The 24,341-nt window shown below is 49.0% G+C and overlaps 1 protein-coding gene across 1 annotated transcript; it reads left to right on the top strand.

Annotated features, from left to right (window-relative positions):
• The first annotated feature begins 15,933 nt into the window (after positions 1-15,933).
• Positions 15,934-24,045, top strand: CHI3L1 (chitinase 3 like 1). Its single transcript, XM_002760663.7, has 10 exons — positions 15,934-16,039; positions 16,303-16,332; positions 17,581-17,782; positions 18,328-18,384; positions 19,145-19,295; positions 20,155-20,276; positions 21,718-21,841; positions 22,349-22,531; positions 23,114-23,230; positions 23,405-24,045. The coding sequence occupies exons 1-10, from the start codon at positions 16,015-16,017 to the stop codon at positions 23,543-23,545; spliced, it is 1,152 nt and encodes a 383-aa protein (XP_002760709.1). The 5' UTR covers positions 15,934-16,014; the 3' UTR covers positions 23,546-24,045.
• The last annotated feature ends 296 nt before the right edge of the window (positions 24,046-24,341 follow it).

The following is a 24,341-nucleotide window of genomic DNA, read 5'->3' as shown; positions in this document are numbered from 1 at the left end:
TCCAAGGAATGTCATAGTCTGCCCTTCTCTCCACCTCCATGCCCCCAGCCCAGGGCAGGCCACCACAACTCTTGCCTGGACCTCTTAACAGCTGCCTACGCTCATGCCACTTTATTCTTGCCACACCCCGAATCAATTCTCTACAGAGCCACCAGAGTGACTCCAAAATGTAAACCCTATCCTGGACTGCCTGCTTAAACATCCATTGCACAGAGGACAAAACCCTCTGGTTTCCAAGGGCCCCAGGACCCGGACCTGCCTCTCTCTCCACCTCCCCAGTCTACTCTAGCCAGCTGGTCAGCTGGTTTGCTCTTTTCTCTTTTGTTTTTTTCAGCATGCTAAGCTCTTTCTCACCTCCGGAACTTTGCATATGATGTTCTCTGCCTGGATCATTTTATCTCTTCTTGAGGTAGCTGACTCCCTCTTATCCCTCAGATTTCTGCTTAAGATCACCTCCTCAGAGAGGCATCCCTGACTGTCCTAACGGAAGGAGCTTCCACTGCTCACCCTACCCAGCGTAGTCCAGGACTTGTCCCCTAATAGGGGCTGAGCAACTCTCTCCTGAAAGGATGGGCAGACATTGCCTTTAGTCCCAGGTGGACTCCTGTGAGGCTGTAGTTTCTCCTTCTAAGCCACCAATGATTCACTCTTCCTTCCCCTTATTTTTACATTTCCTCAAAACTTCCCTCATAAACACCATATTGTTGAGTTTCTTTCTCTCCCTAAAATAGCTGCAGAACAGGACGAAGACTAGCTATGTGCTTCCTACCTGTCCCTTTCAATTTCAGGGTTTAAGTGCTAGTCATTGCAGGGGAACAGTGGGGAGAATGGAAAGTTACCAACTGGGAGAAGTGGCAGAATCCAGGGACTGACCGCGTTCCTGCGGCCGTGGTCCTCAGTCTATAGTTAGCTTCTGACTTCCTTTCTTGGCAAGATCTATACCAGTTATCTAGGACAGTACTGATTTCAACCGTTCTGTCCTCTTGTCCAACTGTGTATCATGGATTTTCTTACAATATGGGCTCTCTCTCTTTTTCCTCCCACTCTCCTTTTATCCCACGAGGGCAGCCTTACTTAAACAACCCCAGCACTCAATGTTGAAAGAGCTGAATTCGGTTCAAGTCTTGCTCAGCTACATAAAATCTTCACGACTTTGGGCAAAGCACTGATCCTCTCTAAGCTTCTGCTTGCTCACCTACTGGGAGGGATGAGGCCAACAGCTCCATTCCGGGATTCGGCAGGGGGGTGACTGGAATAGCATGTGCTGAGCACTTGATATGCATAGCAAGTCTCCCTTGCCCCTCAGGGTGCGTAATGGAGTGAAGCAGTCTTTCAGCCAAGGGACTCCTGGGCTCCAGTGAGTCATGTAATGCTTTACACAAACAGTGGAAGTGTGGAAGTGATTTGGATGCTGGGGGACTGTTATATTCTCTCAGTTAGGCTGTGGCCTGAGTGGTGAGTCAGGTCATGTCTGTAGGTAGAGACCTCTGTCTCCATGAAGAGGAGGTGCCCAGCTCCAATCCCTGGGGAAAAGTTGCATCTTTATTGGAAACCAGAGCTCACAAGACTAGCCTTAGGCAGATGGAAGAGGGCCCCTACTTGGGAGCAGGGGTGCATCTTTCAACAGTGTTTCCCTGAACAGATGGCACCCTCCGTGTGGAATGAGGAGTCGAGCATAGCTTGAAGGTCTGACCGTCCAGGATCCACCTCAAAGCGTGCACTTCCCCTGCCTCACCCCAAGCCTCCCCTCAGTCATATTTGAATGCCTTGGCTCAGGCTTAGCTTTGCAGGGGGAGAGCTGTGCCACCTCCTGGGCCAGAGTGTTAAGGGGTGACCAGTGCCCCTGAGACTACCTTGGTTACAACCTCTCAAGGGAAAGGTGCATCTTGGTGAGTCTGAGGGACAGAGTAGGGATCATGTAGTCCAGCTGCTTCTCCCTCCTCACCAGGGAGGTGTTCATCCAGTGCCAACCTGGGCAGGCCTGCCTCGAGCATGTTTTCATTGAGGGAGCTGGTACTTTCTTTCAAATGTCAGGGGCATTCCAGACCATGCAGATTTCACCTCCTCCAGGCCCTTGCTTAGCAGGAGAAAGTTCACTTTCAGGCATGTCCTAACACTCCCTGTATTCAGGTCTGCTTTGGGCCTTGCCTGGTCAAAGGAAGCCTAGAGACTGGGCTCCAGGAAAGGCTCTGTCATTACCAGCCAAGTGGCCTGGAAAGGTCACCTGCTCTCTGCTTCCTCATTGTCAACAGAGAAAACAATCTCAGTATTAGTTCTCGGTGGCTGCTGTAATGAATTATCATAAACTATAATGGCTTAAAACAGCACACATTTAATATCTTACAGTTTTTTGAGGTTATACGCCCAAAATAAGTTTGATGAGGCCAAAACCAAGCTGTCTATGGGGCTGCCTTCCTTCTGGAGTCTCCAGAGCAGAATCTATTTCCCTGCCTTTCTAACCTTCTAGAAGCTGCCCACATCCCTTGGCCTGTGGCTCCTTCCTCCATCTTCAGAACACATCTCTCCTACCACCACTGCCCTTGTCACACCCCCTTTTCTGTGTCTGACCTTCCATCATCCACTCATAAGGACCTTTGTGATTACATTGGGCCTACCCAGATAATCCAAAATAACCTCCACAACTAAGACTCTTAACTTAGACACATCTTCAAAATCCCTTCTGCCATGTGACGTTACATGTTCTCAGGTTCTGGGGTCTAGGATATGGACATCTTTGGGGAACCATTATTCTCTCTGCCACAGCATTTAAGCTGTTCTCAAATCTTATTCATCTCCCAGGCTTCAGGAAGGACCTTCTCAGCTCACTGCAGGCCAAAGGGCTTGGTCCCCTAAGGATGAGGCCTGGTCCCCCAAGTATTTCTAAGGATGTAGAGTCTGTAGATACCTTTATTTGCCTATTTTTTGTTTGTTTATTTGTTTGTGGAAATAGGGTCTTTCTCTCCCACCCAGACTGAAGTGCAGTGGCACAATCTCAGCTCACTGCAGCCTCCACTTCCCGGCTTCAAGCGATTCTCCTGCCTCAGCCTCTCAAATACCTGGGACTACAGGCATGTGCCACCATACCCAGCTAATTTTTGTATTTTTGGTAGAGACGGGGGTTTCATCATGTTGGCCAGGCTGGTCTCTGGCTCCTGACCTCAGGTGATCAGTCCACCTCAGCCTCCCAAAATGCTGGGATTACAGGGGTGAGCCACCGTGCCTGGCCTAGTTGCCTGTTTTAATGTTGAAGGCTCTTAATGGGAGTTATAACTGTTATCTGACCCGTCTTCGTTATGGCAAAAGGGATCTATGTAGCTTTGCTGTATGCATTTTCCAAGTTCAGTGTTTAGTGGGGGAGCCACAGAATCATTTCAACTGCAGGAGGTGGAAATCTCATGGGACAGCCAGAAATGATGGTAGGGTTGGAGAAGGGGCACAGGCCTCGGGGCACCTGCTCCGTGCCAGACCCTCACATGTGTACCTCACTGAATTCTTACCACAATCCAGTGAGGAGCTGAGGCTCAAGGGGGCTGAGTCACCCCAACAAGGTCAGCAAGTTGCAGAGCCGAATGGGGGTTGGGGACTTTTTCTGATTCTACCACAGCACCACGTGGAGTGGGGTCACCTAGGCCCTGGCTTTTTACATTGCCAGCATTTCTTCTCTCTGGCATCAAAAACAACTCCAAAAAGAGGACAGTTGTTTATGGTGAACACGGCTATTTAGACAGGTTAGAGCTGTACATTTTCAGTTGAGATTTAGAATGTATGGAGATGGGGTGTGTGTGTATGTGCTTCACTGACCTCCACGTACTTCTGGATATTGAATGGAGAGGAGAAGGAGGATCACATCCAATGGACTGGTGTTTAAGATCATCAGCAAGGCGTCACTGGGAACACCTTTTGCATGCCCTATGGATAAGTGCAAAGCGTCCCTCAGAACAGTGGTTTCCAAATTACAGTCACCATCCAGAGAGATGTGTCAGAGACCTGGGTCCTTGGGTGGAAGAGGTCTGTTGAGAGAGTCAGGCCCTTACCCAAACATGCTATGGGGAATTCCAGCAGAAGACATAATCCCTGCCCTCAGGAAGCACTAGATCTGAAAAGAAAAGGAGGTGAGAGCCCCTACCTTCAGGGAGATCCACATGTGGCAGATGGAAAAGAGACAGCCCTGCCTTCAGGGAGCTTCCAGTCTGAAAGGTAAGCTGACACACATGAGCACTGAAACACCACCATAAACACAGGTTTTCCCAAAACTCACAGACCCAATGGTTGTAAGAACAGAGTCAGAGGATAGAGCAATTAGATGTGGTCTTGTGAAAAAGGGAAGGTTCCAGAAGGTTAGTCTGGAACAGAGAGAGGAATCACTGAAGTGAGGAGTGGGCACAGAATGGGGGGTACTCTGTGAAGGCGGGACCAAGCCAGTGGGGTCCTGGGATGGGGGACACCAGGATCAGCTGGAGTGGCCATCACTTCTTTAACAAGACGGGCCAAAACCAGGGTCCAGAAAATAAATACACACATGGCTGCTCCGGTGCCTTCAGAGAGGGTGAAGACTGCTGGCTCCGATGTCTAGAGTGATTCATTTCCCCGCTTTTACTCCCAGTCCTCTGCCATAGGTGCCGTGTGCCAGAAAGTGACCTGGGAGTCACTGCTGCTTACAGGAAGGCCGCCTGAACACGGCCGTCCCACATCCAGGCCGAAATTGTGTGCTGGGCCATGTTCCACCCTCTCTGCTTGCCAGGAAACTGATTTCAGGCTGGCTAAGGGGACCCTCATACAATTGTTTGTCGATTATCTTCATGCGGCTTCTCCAGAAAGACCAGGTTTTCAGTGGCCCTGTGAAGTATGGTCAATTTCAGTTCAGTTTAGTTTAACAAATGTGTGTTGAGCATTGCTGACACTTTGCCCTGTTTCCAGCATGACCCACTTTGCATACCATGGTAGGAAAAACAACAAACCAACAGGGTCGCCCTTACTGGTCTGGTCCCTGAAATAAGCCTTGACTATTTCCCAGAAACTTGGCCTCTCTAACAAAAACCATTTGATCCTGAGTTTTGCTCTGCTGAAGTCTGAGGCTATGCTGAGATTCTCATGACCATGTGAGAAAGTTGCTGCTTTCCACCACGAAGAAATGTTACCAATATAAACACGGTCATCTGGGCCACTTGGGACTTTTTCCTTTAAACATTTGTGCTTCGTATTTGGTGAGCCAGTTTTGTTTGAAAGCTGACTCCCTTCTACACTTTGCAAGTGAAAGTTTGTTTTCTTCCCTTTTCTAAATGTATTAGTCTCTGGTCCTGCTTTGACAGTTATTCCTGGAGGTTCTACAAAGCTATTGACCACCTGGCTCCTACCAAGGGAGCCAGCAGACACATGGAGCTCCCAGTGTACCTTACCCCCTGGATCTGCAGCCCACCCTCCTCTGGATCCTCTGAGATGTCGCCCATGCAACAATAAAGCTAAACCAATTCCTGGCAAGTCTGTTTCTGTTTCTGGTCCTTTTTTTTTTTTTTTTCTGATGGAGTTTCACTCTTGTTGCCCAGGCTGGAGTGCAATGGTGCAAAGTCAGCTCACGGCAACCTCCTCTTCCCATGTTCAATCGATTCTTCTGCCTCAACCTCCCAAGTAGCTAGGATTACAGGCATGCACCACCATGCCCAGCTAATTTTTGTATTTTTATTAGAGATGAGGTTTCTCCATGTTGGTCAGGCTAGTCTCGAACTCCTGGCCTCAGGCAATCTGCCCGCCTCAGCCTCCCAAAGCGCTGAGATTACAGGGGTGAGTCACTGTGCCCAACTCTGGTTCTGGTTCTGATGGTGCACAGCAAAGTGTGCCCACATTGGTAGTGGCAGGAGTGGAATCTGGGTTTGATGCTATGGCCTGATCATGAAGTGATTCTGGGTGAATGTGTTTGTCCAGGGATGCTGAGATTTCTTGGTGTTTGAGAATACAGGGTTGAAGAAGTTGTTTAGAGTCTCTGTGGCTGTCTGAGTTCTCCGTTATGTGTGCTTCTGTGTTGACGTTAGTAGGGTTCTTTCATTCCAGGCTCAGAGCTTCCTTCCTCATCCCTAAGTTCTGGCTTCTAAGGTTATTATGGTCCAAATAGCTATTGATAGCTACAAAGATAAAATTCCTACAGCTAAGATCAGCTATAGGAAAATCAGCTTTAATGAACTTCTCTAAATAATTAAATGATGCTTGCTGCAGTGGCTCATGCCTGTAACCCCAGCACTTTGGGAGGCCAAGGCAGGAGGATCACTTGAGCTCAAGAGTTCAAGACGGCCGGGCGCGGTGGCTCAAGCCTGTAATCCCAGCACTTTGGGAGGCCGAGGTGGGCGGATCACTTGGTCAACAGATCGAGACCATCCTGGTCAACATGGTGAAACCCTGTCTCTACTAAAAATACAAAAAATTAGCTGGGCATGGTGGCACGTGCCTGTAATCCCAGCTACTCAGGAGGCTGAGGCAGGAGAATTGCCTGAACCCAGGAGGCGGAGGCTGCGGTGAGCCGAGATAGCGCCATTGCACTCCAGCCTGGGCAACAAGAGGGAAACTCCGTCTCAAAAAAAAAAAAAAAAGAGTTCAAGACTAGCCTGGGTAACATAGTGAGATTCTGTCTCTACAAAAAAAAAAAATTTTTTTTAATTATCCATGCAGGGTGGTGTGCACCTGTAATCCCAGCTACTCGGAAGGCTGAGTTGGGAGGATCACTTGAGCCTGGGAGGTTGAGGCTGCTGTGAACGATGATCGTGCCACTTTACTCTGGCCAGGCATCAGAGAGAGGCCCTGTCTCAAAAATTAATTAGGCCAGCTGCGGTGGCTCACTTTTGTCAGCCTAGCACTTTGAGAGGCTGAGGTAGGTTGAGCACTCGAGGCCAGGAGGAGTTCAAGACTAGCCTGGCCAACACGGCAAAACCCTGTCTCTACTAAAAATACCAAAAATATAAAAAATAAAAAAATTAGCCAAGCATGGTGGTGTGCACCTGTAATCCTGGCTATTCAAGAAGCTGAGGTATGAGAATTGCTTGAGCCTGGGAGGGGAGGTGGAGGCTGCAGTGAGCCAAGATCACCCTATCGAACCCAACCTGGGTGTCAGAGCAAGACTCTGTCTCAAAAAAAATTCATGAATTAATCAATAAAATGATTCATAAATAATGTCTCTTCAGAAATTTTTATATGAGGTTAAAAAGGGAGCATTACTGCAAGGATAGGGACATAAAAAGAGAGAGATTTCGCTGCTAAATTCAGAAGATCTCCAAATTACTAAGATTTCCATAGTGATGTTTCTTCCAAAAGATCTAATGGGGCTTAATTAAATGTCTTATCATATGTCATTTATTTCAAATGTTGTCTCTAGGTGTAAATATCCTTGTCAGCTGGTGACATTCTTACCCATACAGATAAAATTAAGGCCCTGGAGATTTGTTAATGTCCCACTCTCTCATACAAATCGATTGCACATTATACGTTAATAAAAGACTCCATTATCCTCCATCCTTGCTGATTAACAAGAACCATTTAATTTTATTATACATGGATGATATTTCCTTTTTCTTTCCAAATATTAAAGGTTCCTGCTACAAGCTAAAGACCAGGAATTCCATCTTCTGCAAGAACTAAATAAAAGAACATCAATAAAGAACTAAACTTGGCAATCTCAACTACTGATACCACTGGACATAAACACCCATGGGTACAGGCTTCTCTCTAAGCTGGCATTGGACCTGTTAGACTGAAACAAGGGACTGACTCAGATTCCCTAGAGTGGTTTTGGTCTAGGTTCTAGAATAGGGGTCCGAAAACTGGCTGTCAGTTGTTGTTGTTGTTGCTGCTGTTTTGAGACGGAGTTTCGCTCTTGTTACCCAGCCTGGAGTGCAATGGCGCGATCTCGGCTCACCGCAACCTCCGCCTCCTGGGTTCAAGCAATTCTCCTGCCTCAGCCTCCGCAGTAGCTGGGACTACAGGCGCGCGCCACCATGCCCAGCTTATTTTTTGTATTTTTAGTAGAGACGGGGTTTCACCATGTTGACCAGGATGGTCTCGATCTCTTGACCTTGTGATCCACCCACCTCGGCCTCCCAAAGTGCTGGGATTATAGGCATGAGCCACTGCTCCCAGCCTGTTTTTTTTTTTTTAAATAAAGTTTTATTGGAACACAGTCATGCTCCTTGGGTCAGTATTCTCCATGGCTGCTTTCCTGCTGTAAGGGCTGTGTTGAGTAGTTGCATACAGAGTGAGAGCAACTGATCAGAAAGCATACAATTTTATAGAACAAAGTTTGGTCTACCTAACCCAAGACCAACAAAACAAAAATGAATTACTTAGGACTAAATGGAATAAGAATTGATTTCATTATGATTGATATTTTAATTAATATAAGAAAAACTTTATCTCTCATTCTCAATTTAATAACATATTATACTTACACAAACTGGAATAAGGCACTCTTTTTAAAAAGATTTAATATATATATATTTTTTAATTTACTTATTTATTTATTTTTGAGACAGAGTCTCACTCTGTTGCCAGGCTGGAGTGCAATGGCACCATCTTGGCTCACTGCAACCTCCAATTCCCTGGTTCAAGTGATTCTCCTGCCTCAGCCTCCCAAGTAGCTGAGATTACAGGCATGCGCCATCATGTCCAGCTAGTTTTTGTATTTTTAGTAGAGACAGGGTTTCACTATGTTCGCCAGGATGGTCTCAATCTCCTGAACTCATGATCTGCCCGCCTCAGCCTCTCAAAGTGCTGGGATTACAGGCATGAGCCACTGCACTCAGCCAATATATTTTATTTGACCAAATATATCCACAATATTGACATTGCAACATGTAACCAATCTAAAAATTATTAACGAGATAGCTAACCCTTTTTTTTTTCAACCTATGTCTTCAAATCCAGCGTTTGTTTTTATACCTACAGCATATGGAAACACTCTTTAAATGTCACTTTGTCTCAATTGAACTTTCAAATTTAAAAAAAAAAATCCCATAGGAAATCTTAATATAGATAATAAACTAATATATCATCAGGACCCATTTTAAAAGAAGAAAAAAAAACCCTGTATTTCCTGGCAGGCTAGGAATATTAACAAATATGGAAATCTTAAAGAAAATCGCACTGATATAATACTTCACACATAAAAGTAATTTTTTCCCAGCCCTAGGGGCTTCACAAAGCCTTCAGACGGAAGTTCACTGTACAGCCTCATCAGATTATAATGACCTGTATCGATTGCCCTTGTCTGCAAAACACTCCCTTCTTACAATCTTGTGTTTAATGTTTGGGTGTCTTGGGCCTCAGAAGCAGGCCTTAGACAATATAAATATACTCAAATCTTTCCCCGTCTCTGGTCACAAAGAAATCCCCTGACCTATCTTGTCGGATTATAGGTCCTAAAACTCCTGTTTCAAAAAAGTCTGCCCAGTTCCTTGGAGGAAGGAATGCTGCATAAAGAGGCCTATAAGAACCTGAACAGACAGGCTTTGCTGGATTTCCCTATTTCGTCTGCTAGTATTAGACCACACCCTTCTCATCCAGTCACGTTTCTACATGGTTGTCAATCATGACTACCCAATGAAGTCTCCATAAAGGCCCATGAGGACTGGGGACAGAACACTTCCAGGTAGATGAGCACATGGGGGGTTCCTGGAGAGCGGCACACCCAGGGAGGGCATGGACACTCCAAGCCTCTTCCCACCACCTCACCCTGTGCATCTCTGCATCTGTACCTTGTAAGACCTTTTTTTGTTTTTAGATGGAGTCTTGCCTTGTCACCCAGGCTGGAGTGCAATGGCATGATCTCAGCTCACTGCAATCTCTGCCTCCCAGGTTCAAGCAATTCTCCTGCCTCAGCCTCCCGAGTGGCTGGGACTACAGGTGTCCGCCACCACGCCTGGCTAACTTTTGTATTTTTAGTAGAGATAGGGTTTCACCATATTAGCCAGGCTGGTCTTGAACTCCTGACTTTGTGAAACGCCAGCCTCCACTTCCCAAAGTGCTAGGATTACAGGCATTAGCCACCATGCCCCACCTGTAATATCCTTTATAATGCACCAGCCAATGTGTTTCCCTGAATTTTGTGAACCACTCTAGCAAATTAATCAAACCTAAAGAGATGAGTGTGGGAACCCCAACTTGAAGCTGGTCGGTCAAAAGTTCCAGAGGCCCAGACTTGTGGTAGGTGCCTGAAGGGGCGGCAGTCTTGTAGGACTGAACCCTCAACCTGTGGGATCTGCAGGCCGAGAGCATCAGAATTGAACTGGAGGACACTCAGCAGGTGTCCACGGAGAATGCTTGCTTGCTGATGGGGAGAGACCACACACAGTTGGTGGCGGAAGTCTCCTGTGTTGATGGTTGTCATTGTGTTGAATGAGAGAAAGGAAGAAGCAGAGCTTGTGTTTTTTCCTCTTATCAGTGCTTTTACAAGTTCCTTTACTTTTTATGATCAAATATCCCATGTTATAAATTTGAGGGGGAAAATCGTAACCAAACAATTAAGATAGCTTATCCACTTCTAAACGGAATGAATGCTTATGATCATGTAGATTATTTATATAGATTCAATGAGAATCTGTCCTTTTTCTTACCAGAAAATAATTGGACATTGACCATGCCAAAATTCCATTTAATTAGGTAGGTTTTTAAGAAGAAAATTATCCAATGCCTCTTGTTACAGTATGTAAGGAAGTCTTTATTCAAGATCATTATGATAGGTACGGAAACCAGGGCAGTAGGGTCTTGCAGTTGGGGAAGGGGCATTGGGCTCAACTCTGAATATAGCACGGTCAAGAGGAACTCAGTGGCTAAGGACCAGGAGGTCAGTGGATAGAAATCACCAAGAGGAAACAGGAGTAAGGGGGATTCTGGCTAAATAGACCTAGCAGGATTCTTGCTACAGACAGGCCAGGGTGATCAGACATCCTCTGAAGCGTGATGGAGGACAAGGAGCCTGGTCAGATGTCAAGGGTGATCAGATGTTGAGGGTCGGGGGTTCTTGCTAAATTGACTTAGCAGGGCTCTTTGCTAAAACTGGATTTTACAAGGATGTGCACAGATGGGCCTACGAGAAGATTCAGAGCTCAACTGAAATTTGGCCAAGCAAAGAATTTTTGTTATGTGATAAGCCACTGTTCAAGAATAAAAATACGTTTTACATGTGAAAATGACACCTATGAAGTCCTCTAGAAAACTCTGGTATGGCTTTAAAGCTGATGATATTCCAGCCTTAGAGATAGTTAAAAAAAAAAACAAACTTACATTTCCTGGCAATCTAGGAATATTAACACATATGGGAATCTTAGAGAAACTGGTGCTGATAGAACACTTCACACATAAAAGTAATTTCTTCCCAGCCCTAGGGGCTTTACACAGCCTCCAGACAGAAGCTCACTGTAAAGCCTTAATATCACGTGGCTCTGGCTTTGCTAGCCATACAAAAAGAAAGTATTTATTTATTCATCAACACCTCCTGTTATGCCAATAGAAATAAATTTTGGTCAAATAAAACAAAATATCGATTTGACGATGCTGCATCAGGAAGTTATTAAGCAGCATATATGGTTAAACCCATACCTCACTGGCAAGGACTTGCCCAAAAGGAAGGAAAAACCACAGAAGCAAAACCCAACTCTTCACTCTGCTGGCTTCATTCACGACCAAGTACCACTGAGGGGTGGGGATGAGGGTAATTTGCATCTGGAGATAAGCCAAAAATAACAAGTTATCCTAACTGGTTTGGGACTCCAAAATAATAAGCCTTGACTATTTCCCATAAATTTGGATTCCCGGCTGGGTATGGTGGCACATGCCTATAATCCCAGCACTTTGGGAGGCTACATCAGGAGGATGGCTTGAGCTCAGGAGTTCAAGGCTGCAGTGAGCTGAAATCACGCCACTGCACTCCAGCCTGGGTGACAGACTGAGACCTTGTCTCAAAAAAAAAATTGAATTCCCCCAAAAAATCTGTTTCATCCCTGAGTCTTGCTATGCTGATAAGTGATGATGTGTTGTAAAAACGATGCTGATCTCCATCAAACGTGATAACCTGGGCTTATTTTTTGCCCCGTTCAAATACCTGTTGCATTTTGTAATTCACGAGTCAGTATTTCTGAAGTCTGACTTGCTCCTGCTTTTCACAAGCAACTGTTTTCTTCCCTAAGTGTTTCTGCCTCTGGGTCTTTGACAGCTTCTACTGTGTGCCAGCGCCACCACTGAGCTGAGGATTTGGAGATGATTTGAATTCCTGCCTGGCAGAAGTCCATCATCTGGAGGAAGAGACTACCCGTAAATGAGACAGTTCTCTTCAAGTGTTTGGTGGGGCATCAACACCACATCTGTTTGCTCTGACATGCCATGAAAAATGAAGGAATCCTCGAAAGCACTGTGCCCAAGGGGCCAGCCCCAGGTCCCAGGAACTTGTTTTCTGAGTGGTGGTAATGTCCACCTTCTGGCTCCTGATCCAGCCTCATCTTGTGCCTCCCTTGAGCTCCTTCCCTCTAATTTCATGCCACAACCACTCTTGAATTCTTCTGGTTCCCGAAACCTAACAGCCTCTTCCTGTCCTGGGTTTTTTGCACACTTTTTTGGAGGAGTGGGGGCAGGGGACAGGCTAACGCCTACCCTTCCTTTGAAATACATTACTTGTTATTCTTGGTTTAATATCCATCTTCTTCGCCAGACTGTATGCTTCATGAGGACAGGGACTGCCTCTCTGTTCCCACTCACTTTTCTGCCCCTACTGTCTACCTCAGTGCAAGGCAACTCGGTACACTTGCTTAACAAGCCCTGGTGGAACACTGTCAGTGTACTGTGGTGCCTTGGGAAATTCAGTCAGGATGCTTGTTTTGTGGTTTCACGGCACCTCCTGAGTCAGTTCTTCACGGGGTAACAAGAACTGAATAAGATGAAATGCTGAGAACATCAGGGTTTAAACTCTAAATATAAGAGTATGAAGTTATGCACCATTCTGAGATCATTAGTTTCTTCATTCATTCGGTGAGTACTTTACTCAGCGTCTACTATGTCTCAAGCACTGGGGATAGCTACAGAGGTGGACAAAATGACCAAGCCCTTGCCTTTACTGAGTTTATAGTCTAGTGAGGGAGTAGACAATAAAACTTCCACCCCACACACAATATATAAAATTACAACTGAGTCAGGTGCTAAGGAGAGAGGTACAAAGTGCTGGGACAGCCCGATAGCGGGTTTTCTGTCACCTGGAGACGGTCTTCTCTGCAGACAAGGAGTCTGCTGAGCTGCAATCTAAAGAATGAGGCCATAGAAGAGCAGTGGCGGGCAGTGATTCTCCACGGGTTGCCTGCATTTCCTGAACAGCTATGGGCAGAGGCACAGCTGCTTTGTTCTAGGTAATCGTTTTAGTGATGTTTGTACAACACACGGCCTCGGAAGATAGAAATCGTGTTCCTCTCCAGAGCAAAAGGCAGATTTGTTTACCATCCAGTAATAAAGATCCTGTCTCCCTTTTCCTGGGCTGGCCGAGGTGAGGAGGGCTTACTGCTCATCATGAAAGGTTTGGGTTCCTTAAACTAGGGATTCCTCTGCTGTGATGTAACTCATTGCATTCATAGCATCGACCTGGGCTCCTCCCACATCGTCCTTGTGGAACTTGGGGGCTAAGAGGAACTGACTCAAACATGAAGTTCCTTCTGCTTGCTGTGCCATGGATAATAAAGTCCTTTGTCTCTGACCTAGGAGTCTCGTGTCTTCTGCCAACATCCATGAAACTATAGCTAAAAACATTAGCTTCCAAGTAGCATAAAATCTCGGATCTTTCATAGTTATTTACAGGCAAGTGAATGGCAGATACAAAGGCCCTGTGCTGGGAGGCAGTAGAGCAAATGTAAGGATCTAAAAGAAGACATACATGCATGGGCAGAGTAGAGGGAGTGCAGAAGTCATGGCCTGAGATGAGGCTGGGAGGTGGTGAGCCATGGGACCCTTGGCCAATCCTGCTGGCGTGTATCTTGGCCATTTGTTGTGACAATGCTGCCTTCATACAGAAAATGTGGAATTAATAAGCTGAGCTTGATAGAGAATAGGGAAGGCTTGGGCCAATCTAAGCCTATGAAATAATTTGTAACAAAGGAAAATAGTGAAAATAGGAGGTGATTTCTTAACATCTGTGCTCTGTGATGAAAATTTTGCATTTGCATGCCCCTTCATGATACCACTATTAGAAATTAGAAGTCCTCTTCTCAGTGCCCCAAGTGAACAACATGAAGCTATCATTCACTATCATTGCTGTCAATCATCCTGGGTACAAAAGGAGAGAGTCACCTTAAAAAGGAGAAGTGGGACAGATTCGATGGCTCACGCCTGCAATCCCAGCACTCTGGGAGGCAGTGGCGGGCAGATCACAAGGTCAGGAGATCGAAACCATCCTGGCCAACATGGTGAAACCCTCATCTCTACTAAAAATACAAAAATTAGCCAGGCGTGGTGGCATGTGCCTATAATCCCAACTACTCAGGAGGCTGAGGCAGGAGAATTGCTCGAACCAGGGAGTGGGAGGTTGCAGTGAGCTGAGGTTGCGCCATTGCACTCCAGCCTGGCGACACAGCCAGACTCCATCTCAAAAAAAAAAAAAGTGATGCCCCTTTAGTATTCACTGAGCGTGATTCTGGACAAACCACTTTTTGTTCACCCGGTTTACAATGAAAGGAAGGGACTGGCTGCTTTTTAGAGAAAGAGAAGGGGAGAGATGGAGAGAAGAGGGAGCAAGGAGAGAGACCTCACCAAGAGAGGGCTGCAAAACTGGTCTGGACAAATCTGATTATTACCTAAATTAGTGAAAAATAAAGATACTTTCTTGAGAAGCCCTTGGACCCATGCTGGGTCTTGGAGTTCTGAACTTTCTGCTCACTGCCTATTAGTTAATGTTAAGCCTGCAAAGAATGGAGTTGTCCTGGCTATTTAGCGGAAAAAAAAAAAAAGGATCCACAAACAAGGACTTAATCAGGCAGAGAGGCTCGTTAAAGAGTTTTGTTCTTGTCCTAGGAGTGATCACGGAGGGATTCAGAGAGGGGCCATATCCTCAGGCTTGGGTTCCAGTGCCTCCCTGAGAGAGCCGGGGATCCGATGCATCTGAGATGCTCTGTGCCGCTGCACTGTAAGGCCTGAATTTCCTCCGAGGTGCCTCACTGCAGGACCAGGCTTGCAAAAGATCCCTCTCACTCATCTTTACGGGAATTTCAAAACGGAAGCCAAATAGCACCAGGGCTTAAAGCATTCTTGGGAATTTTCCCTTCTTCTCCTGGTTTTCCCTCTAAATAATTAGCACATAATTTGCTTTAAAAAAAAAAAAGCAGACACGGACCCAAAAGGGAGCCGTCAGTTTTGGGCTCTTTGCTTTCCCTCCTCCCAAGGCTCTCTGGCCCTTACCCAGCCTGAAGACAGACAGAAAGTGTGAGGCGGGTGGGGTCGGTCAGGCAGGGCTTGCTGAGCCTGGGAAGAAAACAACAGCATTGTTTGGGGCTCTATGGCTTATGTAACTCAATTGTGCCCAGTTTCAACCTGGCCAGGGGCCTGGAGTGAGGCTGAAGATGCAAAAGTAGAGGCTGCCAGAAAAGCCAGGAAACTGCTGGCAAGAAGCGCCAGTGGTGGGGTGCAGGAGTGGCAGCAAGGTCTGGAAGTGCGGCTGAGTCACATTCCCAGAAGCCCCCCATCATCACCCTGGTGGCTCTTCTGTTGGCAGGTGCCTCATGAAGACCTGACCCAAAGTTTCAAAACTCTGCGGTTTCTCAATCCTCTAGTAAACCATAGTACTCCTCCCCCCGCTACCACCCCGCCTCCACTTGTCAGCCTCGTGATTCCTTCATTGACACATAGCTGAGTTCCCATAAAAGGGCTGGTTTGGGGCCGTGCGGGAGTGGAGTGGAACAGGTATAAAAAGGAAGTACAGGGCCTGGGGAAGAGGCCCTGTCTAGGTAGCTGGCACCAGAAGCCGTGGGCAAGGCAAGAGGCCACACACTGCCCCGCTCTGCTGCAGCCAGAATGGGTGTGAAGGCGGCTCAAACAGGTATCTGGGCTGGCTGAGGTCAATCCATCAGAGTTGTGGGTTTTCAGGCCCAGAGAGCCCGCAGACCCATCTACCTGCTGGGTGGGTGACTAAGGGAGTTGGGAGATGGGGAGGGGAAGCAGAACCAGGGGAGGGACTAAGGCTGCAACCAGGAGGGGGTGGAGTGGGAGTTGGGGGGGCGTGGGTCTCAGTTGCTTTGGGGAGGGAGCAGGGTGGAAGGGTAGGATGCATTTGCAGGTGTCTGACCCTGGGTTTCTCTTCAGGCTTCGTGGTCCTGCTGCTGCTCCAGTGCTGTAAGTAATTCCGCCACCCCCACTTGAAGTCCAGAGGCGTGGCGAGGGCACAGGCCTCCATGTGGAGGAGGTCTTAGCTACGGGAAACACTTTTCCAGTTTCTTCTGTGCTTCCCATGGCTTGGAAATATTCACATTTGTTAAACTGGAGTGAGGAGTATATGGATGTTTATTATACTATACCCTTCGGTATGTGTGAAAATTCTCAAAATGAGAAACTTTAAAAGGTCCTGGTTCAGTGAAGGCTTTGACTAACACCCCGTGGGAGCCGCTAGTACAGTAGAGCCCAGTAGCTGCTTGGATGAGTAACGCCCACATTGTTTGCAGCAGGAGAAATTAGAATTAGAGGAGAGGAAGAACTTCCTTGTCCGTTGTGATATTGTGCCGCAGTGTGGGGACACGCTGAGGGAGCGCAGGGCTGCCATTCTGGGTGGGTTACAAGTTAGAGGCACTCCCACCTGGAGGCAGAGAAAGGTGGCCCAGAGTCCCTCATGGATGAAGGACCTCACTGCAGGTCCCTAAAGGTTCCAGCCTGAAAGCCAGGGCCAACTGTGACACCAGCTGTCTTGGGCCTTCCCCTCCCACAAAGCCACTGCCTCCAGGAAGCCTGCAGTGCTGGCACCAAGTCCATGTCACCCTTATTCACCAGCTCCCGCCCTTCTGCCACACAATGCCGTGGTTTTGGTCCGTAGTGTGTTCATCGCCTGCATTTGATCTTTTCTAAGCATTTTCAGAATAGGCCTTATTTTCACCAGACAGGGAACTCCCCAGAGGCAGGGGGACCTGAACCAGCTCCTTCCATTTAAGAATTCTGACTTTGGGCCAGATGCAGTGGCTCACTCCTATAATCCCAGCACTTTGGGAGGCTGAGGCAGGTGGATCACGAGGTCAGGAGTCCGAGACCAGCCTGGCCGGCATGGTGAAGCCCCATATGTACTAAAAATACAAAAATTAGCCGGGCGTAGTAGCAGGCACCTGCAATCCCAGCTACTCGGGAGGCTGAGGCAGGAGAATTACTTGAACCTAGGAGGGGGAGGTTGCAGTGAGCTGAGATCACGCCACTGCACTCCAGCTTGGGCGACAAGAGCAAGACTCCATCTCAAAAACAAAAAGAATTCTGACTTTGCTCATAATCTACACCCCACTCCTCCCCACTCACCCCCGCACCCCATTGGTACTCAGCTCTGGGCTCAGCCTGAGGTCTCTGGCCGAATCCCAGCCCGGGTCCCACCCCAGACTTCTCCTTCAGGCTCTGCATACAAACTGGTCTGCTACTACACCAGCTGGTCCCAGTACCGGGAAGGCGATGGGAGCTGCTTCCCAGATGCCATTGACCGCTCCCTCTGTACCCACATCATCTACAGCTTTGCCAATATAAGCAACGATCACATCGACACCTGGGAGTGGAATGATGTGACACTCTACGACACGCTCAACACACTCAAGAACAGGTCGGCCAGGGCTGCCAGGAGATGAGGGACCAGCTGGGCTTGTCCCAGGGCAGGGCAACTCCACCCAGGAGGATGGGAGAGGGCCTACGGTACTCACCTATGGTTGGAGAATGAGAGGGGTTTGGCTTAAATGGGCAGAGGTGATGACAGTAGGTGCTGGGCAGTATTCGGGGTGACGATAGACTGTAGATGGAAGCACAACTGAGCCCTTCTGGGAAAGGGGAACCCTCTCCTCCCTCTAAGGTGCCCTCCAGAGAGCAGGAAAATGTCCATGACTCTGCTCTGCCATACCTTGTCTTCTCCACTGGGGAAAACAAAATGGACAGCAGACCTCAGAGTAACTCCCATGAAGCCTGTGACCCCTCAGAGATCCACCTCTATGAATCTCTATGGGATTCCCATGTTATCCTATGGGAGGATATCCACAGCCTAACCCAGCTTCACCCAAAGCGGGAAACCTACTATGGCCTCCCAGACATGGGGCCACCCAGTGTCCTGACAACCTCATTCCATGCCTGCCCTCCCCACCTCCCTGTGCCCCACAGGAACCCCAACCTGAAGACCCTCCTGTCAGTTGGAGGATGGAACTTTGGCTCTCAAAGGTAGGACCCTGTCCCCAGGGGCAGGACTGCAGAGGAAGATGGCAGAGGCATGAGGAGCTTGGATCTCCCCCACCCACTGTCCAAGGGCTCCAGACTGGTTAGGTACAAGGCCTAACTGGTCGTTAGGGGCCTGCCTCATGTGTAGCAAAAAAAGCAGAACCCAGAGAGAGAGAGGGACTTGCCAAGAGTCACACAGCAAGTTCACAGTGGATCCCCTGATTCCCTGCCAATGCTGTATTTACTACCTCACAGGCTCTAAAATATGGGACTTCTGGGGCTACTGCCCTTAGGGTTGGAAAGAGAGAGATGGAAACCACTGGGGAAACTGAGGAGTGGGGGGAGCCTGGGAGGAGTCTTTGGGTTAGGTGGGGTTGTAGCAGGGCTTGAAATGGGGGTAGGTATGGCCATCATTGGCACCCACATGCTGGATGCTCTCTCTGTGTCCTGCACCCTGTCTCCCCATGATTCCATGTCTCCTTACAACAGCACGGTGAGCTGTTATAATTGTCCCCATTTTAAAGATGATGAAACTGAGTTTCAGGTATAACCTTTCACAGTGGCTGGCTAGTAAGTGATAGAGCGGGCTCAGAAACCAGGAATGTCTGGCCCTAAAGCCCACACAGGCCTGGAGGTGGCCCCTGTTCCAATCAAGCTGTGTGGCGCAGGCTCCCAGCTCTGCAGGCCCTGGAAACCCCACCAGAGGGCCAAAGCAGCTAGCATATCTGTGCCGAGCACACTGCGGGGGTGATTTTGATCCTAGATTTTCCAAGATCGCCTCCAACACCCAGAGTCGCCGGACTTTCATCAAGTCGGTGCCGCCATTTCTACGCACCCATGGCTTTGATGGGCTGGACCTCGCCTGGCTCTACCCTGGACGGAGAGACAAGCAGCATTTTACTACCCTAATCAAGGTGCTGGGCAGGTCAGGGACAGGGAGGGATGTGGGCAGGCATGAAGGAATGGAGTGGGCTATTTCCTCCCATGGAGAGGAGGGACCAGCTGGGTCCACCCTACTCACCTATGGTTGGAGAATTAGAGGAGCTTCGCTGCTCTAATTGAAGCTGACTTCAGCTGGGTACTCCTGAGGATTGGTAAAGAGGGACTTCAGTGGCCTTGGTGCAGTGTCCTGGGACCCTGTGCTCTGAATATTTCCCACAGCAAGGAAGGCTTCTTGTGACCATGGTGGACAGTGGATGTGGGATTCTAGGAGGTGGAAGGTTATGACTAAGCATGGCAGCCACTCATCACTACCCACTTAGTGGAACAGCCATTGTCCACCCTTCCATCCACACTAATACCACCCATACCCAGCATGCGCTGTGTCCAGAGGTACTCAGCTCCGTCTGGGGGCAGCCCAGGCATCTCCAGTTACCGGGGGCAGAAGCAGAGTCTAAACAAATTATTTGCAATACCACTAGAAATCACTTTCACTTTGGGCTTTCAAGTACCAGCTAGAACAAAGCATAAACTGAAAGGCAAATTCTCCCAAAGTCATCTGCGGGCCAGCAGGGATCCCCCACTGTCCCATGCTCCCTCCAGGACAGCGAGTCATTGAGTGCTGATGGGTGTGCATGGGTTTGGGGACAAGATTAGTCAGTTTCTTAAGAAAAGGATGGGTGACCTGAGGATGGGACCACTGATGAGCCACTTTATCACTTCCAGCAGGCCCCAGGCAGGTTGGGGATCACAGCAAACGGGGTGCACAGAGACCTAGGCCCCCCTCTTATGCCACCTGGGACCCTTTCTCTCACCTCCCTGTCTCCCATCCAGGAAATGAAGGCCGAATTTGCAAAGGAAGCGCAGCAAGGGAAAGAGCAGCTCCTGCTCAGCGCAGCAGTGTCTGCGGGGAAGGTCACCATTGACAGCAGCTATGACATTGCCCGGATATCCCAGTGAGTCTCCTGCCCCAGGCAGCTCCCCAGAACCTCTGCCAGCACTCCTGCCTCTCCGCTACCCCAGCCCTAGCACTCCATGTAGATGCAGGACACTGGGCTTCCAGTCCCAGTTCTTCCAAAGCCTTGATGTGTGACCTTGAGCAAGTCACTTCCCTGGCCCTTGCCTCAGTTTCCCCATCTGTCAAATGGGGCATTACAATCCTTGCCCTTCCTTTTTCACTTGGGCTGTTGTTGAGCAGTTTAGAGAGTTGCTATTATAGTTTTTTGGTTTTTTTTTTTTGACACAGTTTCGTTCTTGTTGTCCAGGCTGGAGTGCAACGGCGCGATCTTGGCTCACTGCAACCTCCACCTCCACGGTTCAAGTGATTTTCTGGCCTCCGCTTTCCAAGTAGCTAAGATTACAGGCATGTGCCACCAAGCCTGGCTAATTTTGTATTTTTAGTAGAGACGAGGTTTCTCCATGTTGATCAGGCTGGTCTTAAACTCCCAACCTCAGGTGATCCACCTGCCTCAGCCTCCCAAAGTGCTGAGATTATAGGCCTGAGCCGCTGCATCTGGCCACTATGAAACTATTTTGGAAAAGGAAGTAGAAAAACTTATACAAACCCTCCACCATTGCGAGGTATTTTCTCCATGCCAGGCTGAGCAGAGTGCTGGGCCCTGGAGAGGCCACACAGCGGCACAACTCCCTGTCATTTCTAGAGTGCTGGGGAGTCCTCAAGGCTCTCACACACACAGGCACCCCCCTTTCCTGCTGGCCCCACGCCTCTTCCTCACCCCGCCTCCATGCCTGTGAGAAACAAGGAACAGCCAAGCACCCTCATCTCTCCCAAGAGCAGAGCCCCGGGTCTTGGGAAACCCAGGAGTAAGGAACAGAGACTCTTCAAAATGACTTTAGAGCTTTCTTTAGGATCCCAGGGAGGTCTAAACTCAGTGCTTAATTAAATGGATTCTTTAGAGGGTGGGCAACAGGTGGCTGTCAATCATTTGCCCCATACATCTGAAGCTTGTATTCAAGCAGTCTACCCCCAGTGGGCTCACCAGTGGAGTGTGCAAAACCTCCTCCCACCCCAGTGCATCTTAGGTTCAGGTCATCCTTTGGCCCCACTCTTTCCCCACCAGGCTGTCTGCTTTCACTAAAATAAGCATGGCAGGAGTGGTGGGGGTAAGGTGGGATGGAGGCAGCTCCCAAACGTATGCTGGGCATAACAGAAAACCCCATTCTTGACTGAAGTGCCCTTGTGGGACCCTGAGCCCACACCCTGGAGTGGCACAGAGCTGTGCCAACAATGGGGATCGTGATCACGGGGACTGCTGGAGTTCAGGCTAGTGGCCCGTTTGCTTCCCTTGTTCACATACTGCTGGAGCCTTACTTGCGAACCCAAAAGCTTTTCTATTAATAATTTCCTGCCTCACCCTCTACCCACTTCCTCCTCAGACACCTGGATTTCATCAGCATCATGACCTATGACTTTCACGGAGCCTGGCGTGGGACCACAGGCCATCACAGTCCCCTGTTCCGAGGCCAGGAGGATGCAAGTCCTGACAGATTCAGCAACGCTGTGAGTTCCCAGAAGGAGGGAGGGCCAGGAGGGACCGCAAGGCCTGCCGCCTGCCAGTGCTCACACCCCAACCCCTCTGCTCCTCAGTATAATCCTGCAAGAGGGGGCTATGATGCCCATTCCATAGATAAGGAAACTGAGGCCCAAAGTCTGGGCCTGCTCCGTGGCTCTGGGAAGGTGGCCTGGAGGGTGAATTGAGTGAAGGCAGGGGGCAGAATGGAGAGAGGCTGGGAGCTGAGGAGGCAGGAGTCACTGTGCCACCAGAGCCAATCACCTGATTTCTGCATCTGTCAAATAGTAATAATCCCTTCCTATGCCTAAAAGGAATTTTTCTGAGAATGAAACTATAAAATTCACGTTAAAGTGACATGACCAGTTCCCAGAGGGACAGAGGAATCCCCAGTGCACCATGTGCCTCTAACCCCTGTAAAGGCAGCAGTATTAATTGCTCAACCTTCTGCACCTGCGCTCTAACTGCTCTCATTGTTCCCACCCTGCCCGGCCCAGGACTATGCTGTGGGGTATATGCTGAGGCTGGGGGCTCCTGCCAGTAAGCTGCTGATGGGCATCCCCACCTTCGGGAAGAGCTTCACTCTGGCCTCTTCTGAAACTGGTGTTGGAGCCCCAGTCTCAGGACCAGGAATTCCAGGCCGGTTCACCAAGGAGGCGGGGACCCTTGCCTACTATGAGGTAATGGAGTCGGGGTAGAGGATAAGATTCCCCCACACCACCAGCAGCCCTGGGGAAGGTGATTCCTGCTGCGTTCTTGCCCTTTCTCCTTGGGAATAAAGAAAATGTCCATTTGCCCCAGTATGCTTGAGGAAGTAGAAGGGAGAGATTAGGACATTTGCTGCTGAAAGTATCCAGTAGGTACAGGCACCACCCCAGGGATATCCTTATGGCGATGGAGCTAAGGTCTTCCTTCCAGTCCAGGAAAGAGCAGGGGTCAAGAGGCAGACTGTTTGTATCAGTCTAGCCTCTGTTGCTCTGTGTGGCCTTGGGCCTGTCCTCAGTGTCAACCATCAGGCCTCACAGCTCTATTTAAATGGAAGAAGCTAAGCAGGGCCAAGGGAGCCACAATCTCTGGGACATCTGCTTCTGTTTTATGTAAACTTGTGTGTCGCATGCAGCCTGTAGACCCTGTAGGCCCTGGAGGGAGTGAGGCCTCAGGATGGAGCAGGAGCTAAAAGAGATTTGGAGAATGACATCTCCTGGTGACTGCAAGGTCTCCACCTGACTCCCCACACCACCTTTCCCCTGTTATCTGCTCAGATCTGTGACTTCCTCCACGGAGCCACAGTCCATAGAATCCTCGGCCAGCAGGTCCCCTATGCCACCAAGGGCAACCAGTGGGTAGGATATGATGACCAGGAAAGCGTCAAAAGCAAGGTAGGCTTCCCCAAGGCCACACCTCAAGTCAAAGAGGAAGAGGGAGGCCCTACTCCCAGCAGCCACATCCCTGTCCCTTTCGTGGAGGGCTGGTCTGGGTTCACAGAGCACATGTGCCCCTACACACTGTGGCCCAGGGAACCCAGCCCTGCTCCTCTGGGCCTCCCCTGCCAGGTGCAGTACCTGAAGGACAGGCAGCTGGCAGGTGCCATGGTATGGGCCCTGGACCTGGATGATTTCCAGGGCTCCTTCTGCGGCCGGGATCTGCGCTTCCCTCTCATCAATGCCGTCAAGGACGCACTCGCTGCAACTTAACCCTCTGTTCTTCTGCACACAGCAGGGGGGCCAAGGATGCCCTATCCCCTGCTGGCTCCTGCTGGCCAGGAGCCTGATCACCTGCCCTGCTGAGTCCCAGGCTGAGCCTCAGTCTCCCTCCCTTGGAGCCTGTGCAGAGGGCCACAACACTCAGCCCTGGTGGGGAGGGAGGTAGAGATGGGTCTGTGGGGATAGTGAGGCATCGCAGTGTAAGACTTGGGATTAGCATGAACTTGCTGATTAATGGAAATACTTGCAGACTCCAAGGCTGGCAAGAGAATGTCTTCAGCTCCCTGCCCCCGAGCCCTCCTTATCAAAGGACACGATTTTGGCAAGCTCTATCACCAAGTAGCCAAACATCCTACAAGACACAGTGACCATACTAATTATACCCTCTGCAAAGCCCAGCTTGAAACCTTCACTTAGGAATGGAATCGTGTCCCCTGTCCTACTTCCCCTTCCTAATTCTGCAGCTGCTCAATAAAAGTACAAGAGCTTAACAGCGTGTTGGTGCTGGCTTTGGTCTATCTTTGTGGACCCACTAGGCCCACTAGACTCACCTCCCCCATCTCTTCTGGATTCCTTCTCTGAGGCTTGGGACCCCCAAACTTGCAGAGATGAGGCCACCATGTCCTCGGTCTAGCCGCACAGAGTCCCAGTGGGAGGCCAGTGTCCTCAGATTCACCCGCTTTGGACTTAATCCAAGCATGGCTGATTGCCTTCCAAATATTAAAGTCATTGCCATCCAGACTTCTAAATTAAATTCCTTGTTGAAAGAAACTTTCTTCTGTTTCCT

Source organism: Callithrix jacchus, chromosome 19 (genome assembly GCF_049354715.1).
Source record: "Callithrix jacchus isolate 240 chromosome 19, calJac240_pri, whole genome shotgun sequence".
Classification (NCBI taxonomy): Eukaryota; Metazoa; Chordata; class Mammalia; order Primates; family Cebidae; genus Callithrix; species Callithrix jacchus.
Note: the sequence above shows the minus strand (reverse complement) of the source record. Positions and strands in the feature narration are given on the sequence as shown.

Coding starts and splice junctions, on each gene's coding strand:
- CHI3L1 (XM_002760663.7), top strand. CDS start 16,015: ATGGGTGTGAAGGCGGCTCAAACAG. Junction 18,385..19,144: donor TGGAACTTTGGCTCTCAAAG/GTAGGACCCTGT, acceptor TTTTGATCCTAG/ATTTTCCAAGATCGCCTCCA. Junction 23,231..23,404: donor AGGAAAGCGTCAAAAGCAAG/GTAGGCTTCCCC, acceptor CTCCCCTGCCAG/GTGCAGTACCTGAAGGACAG.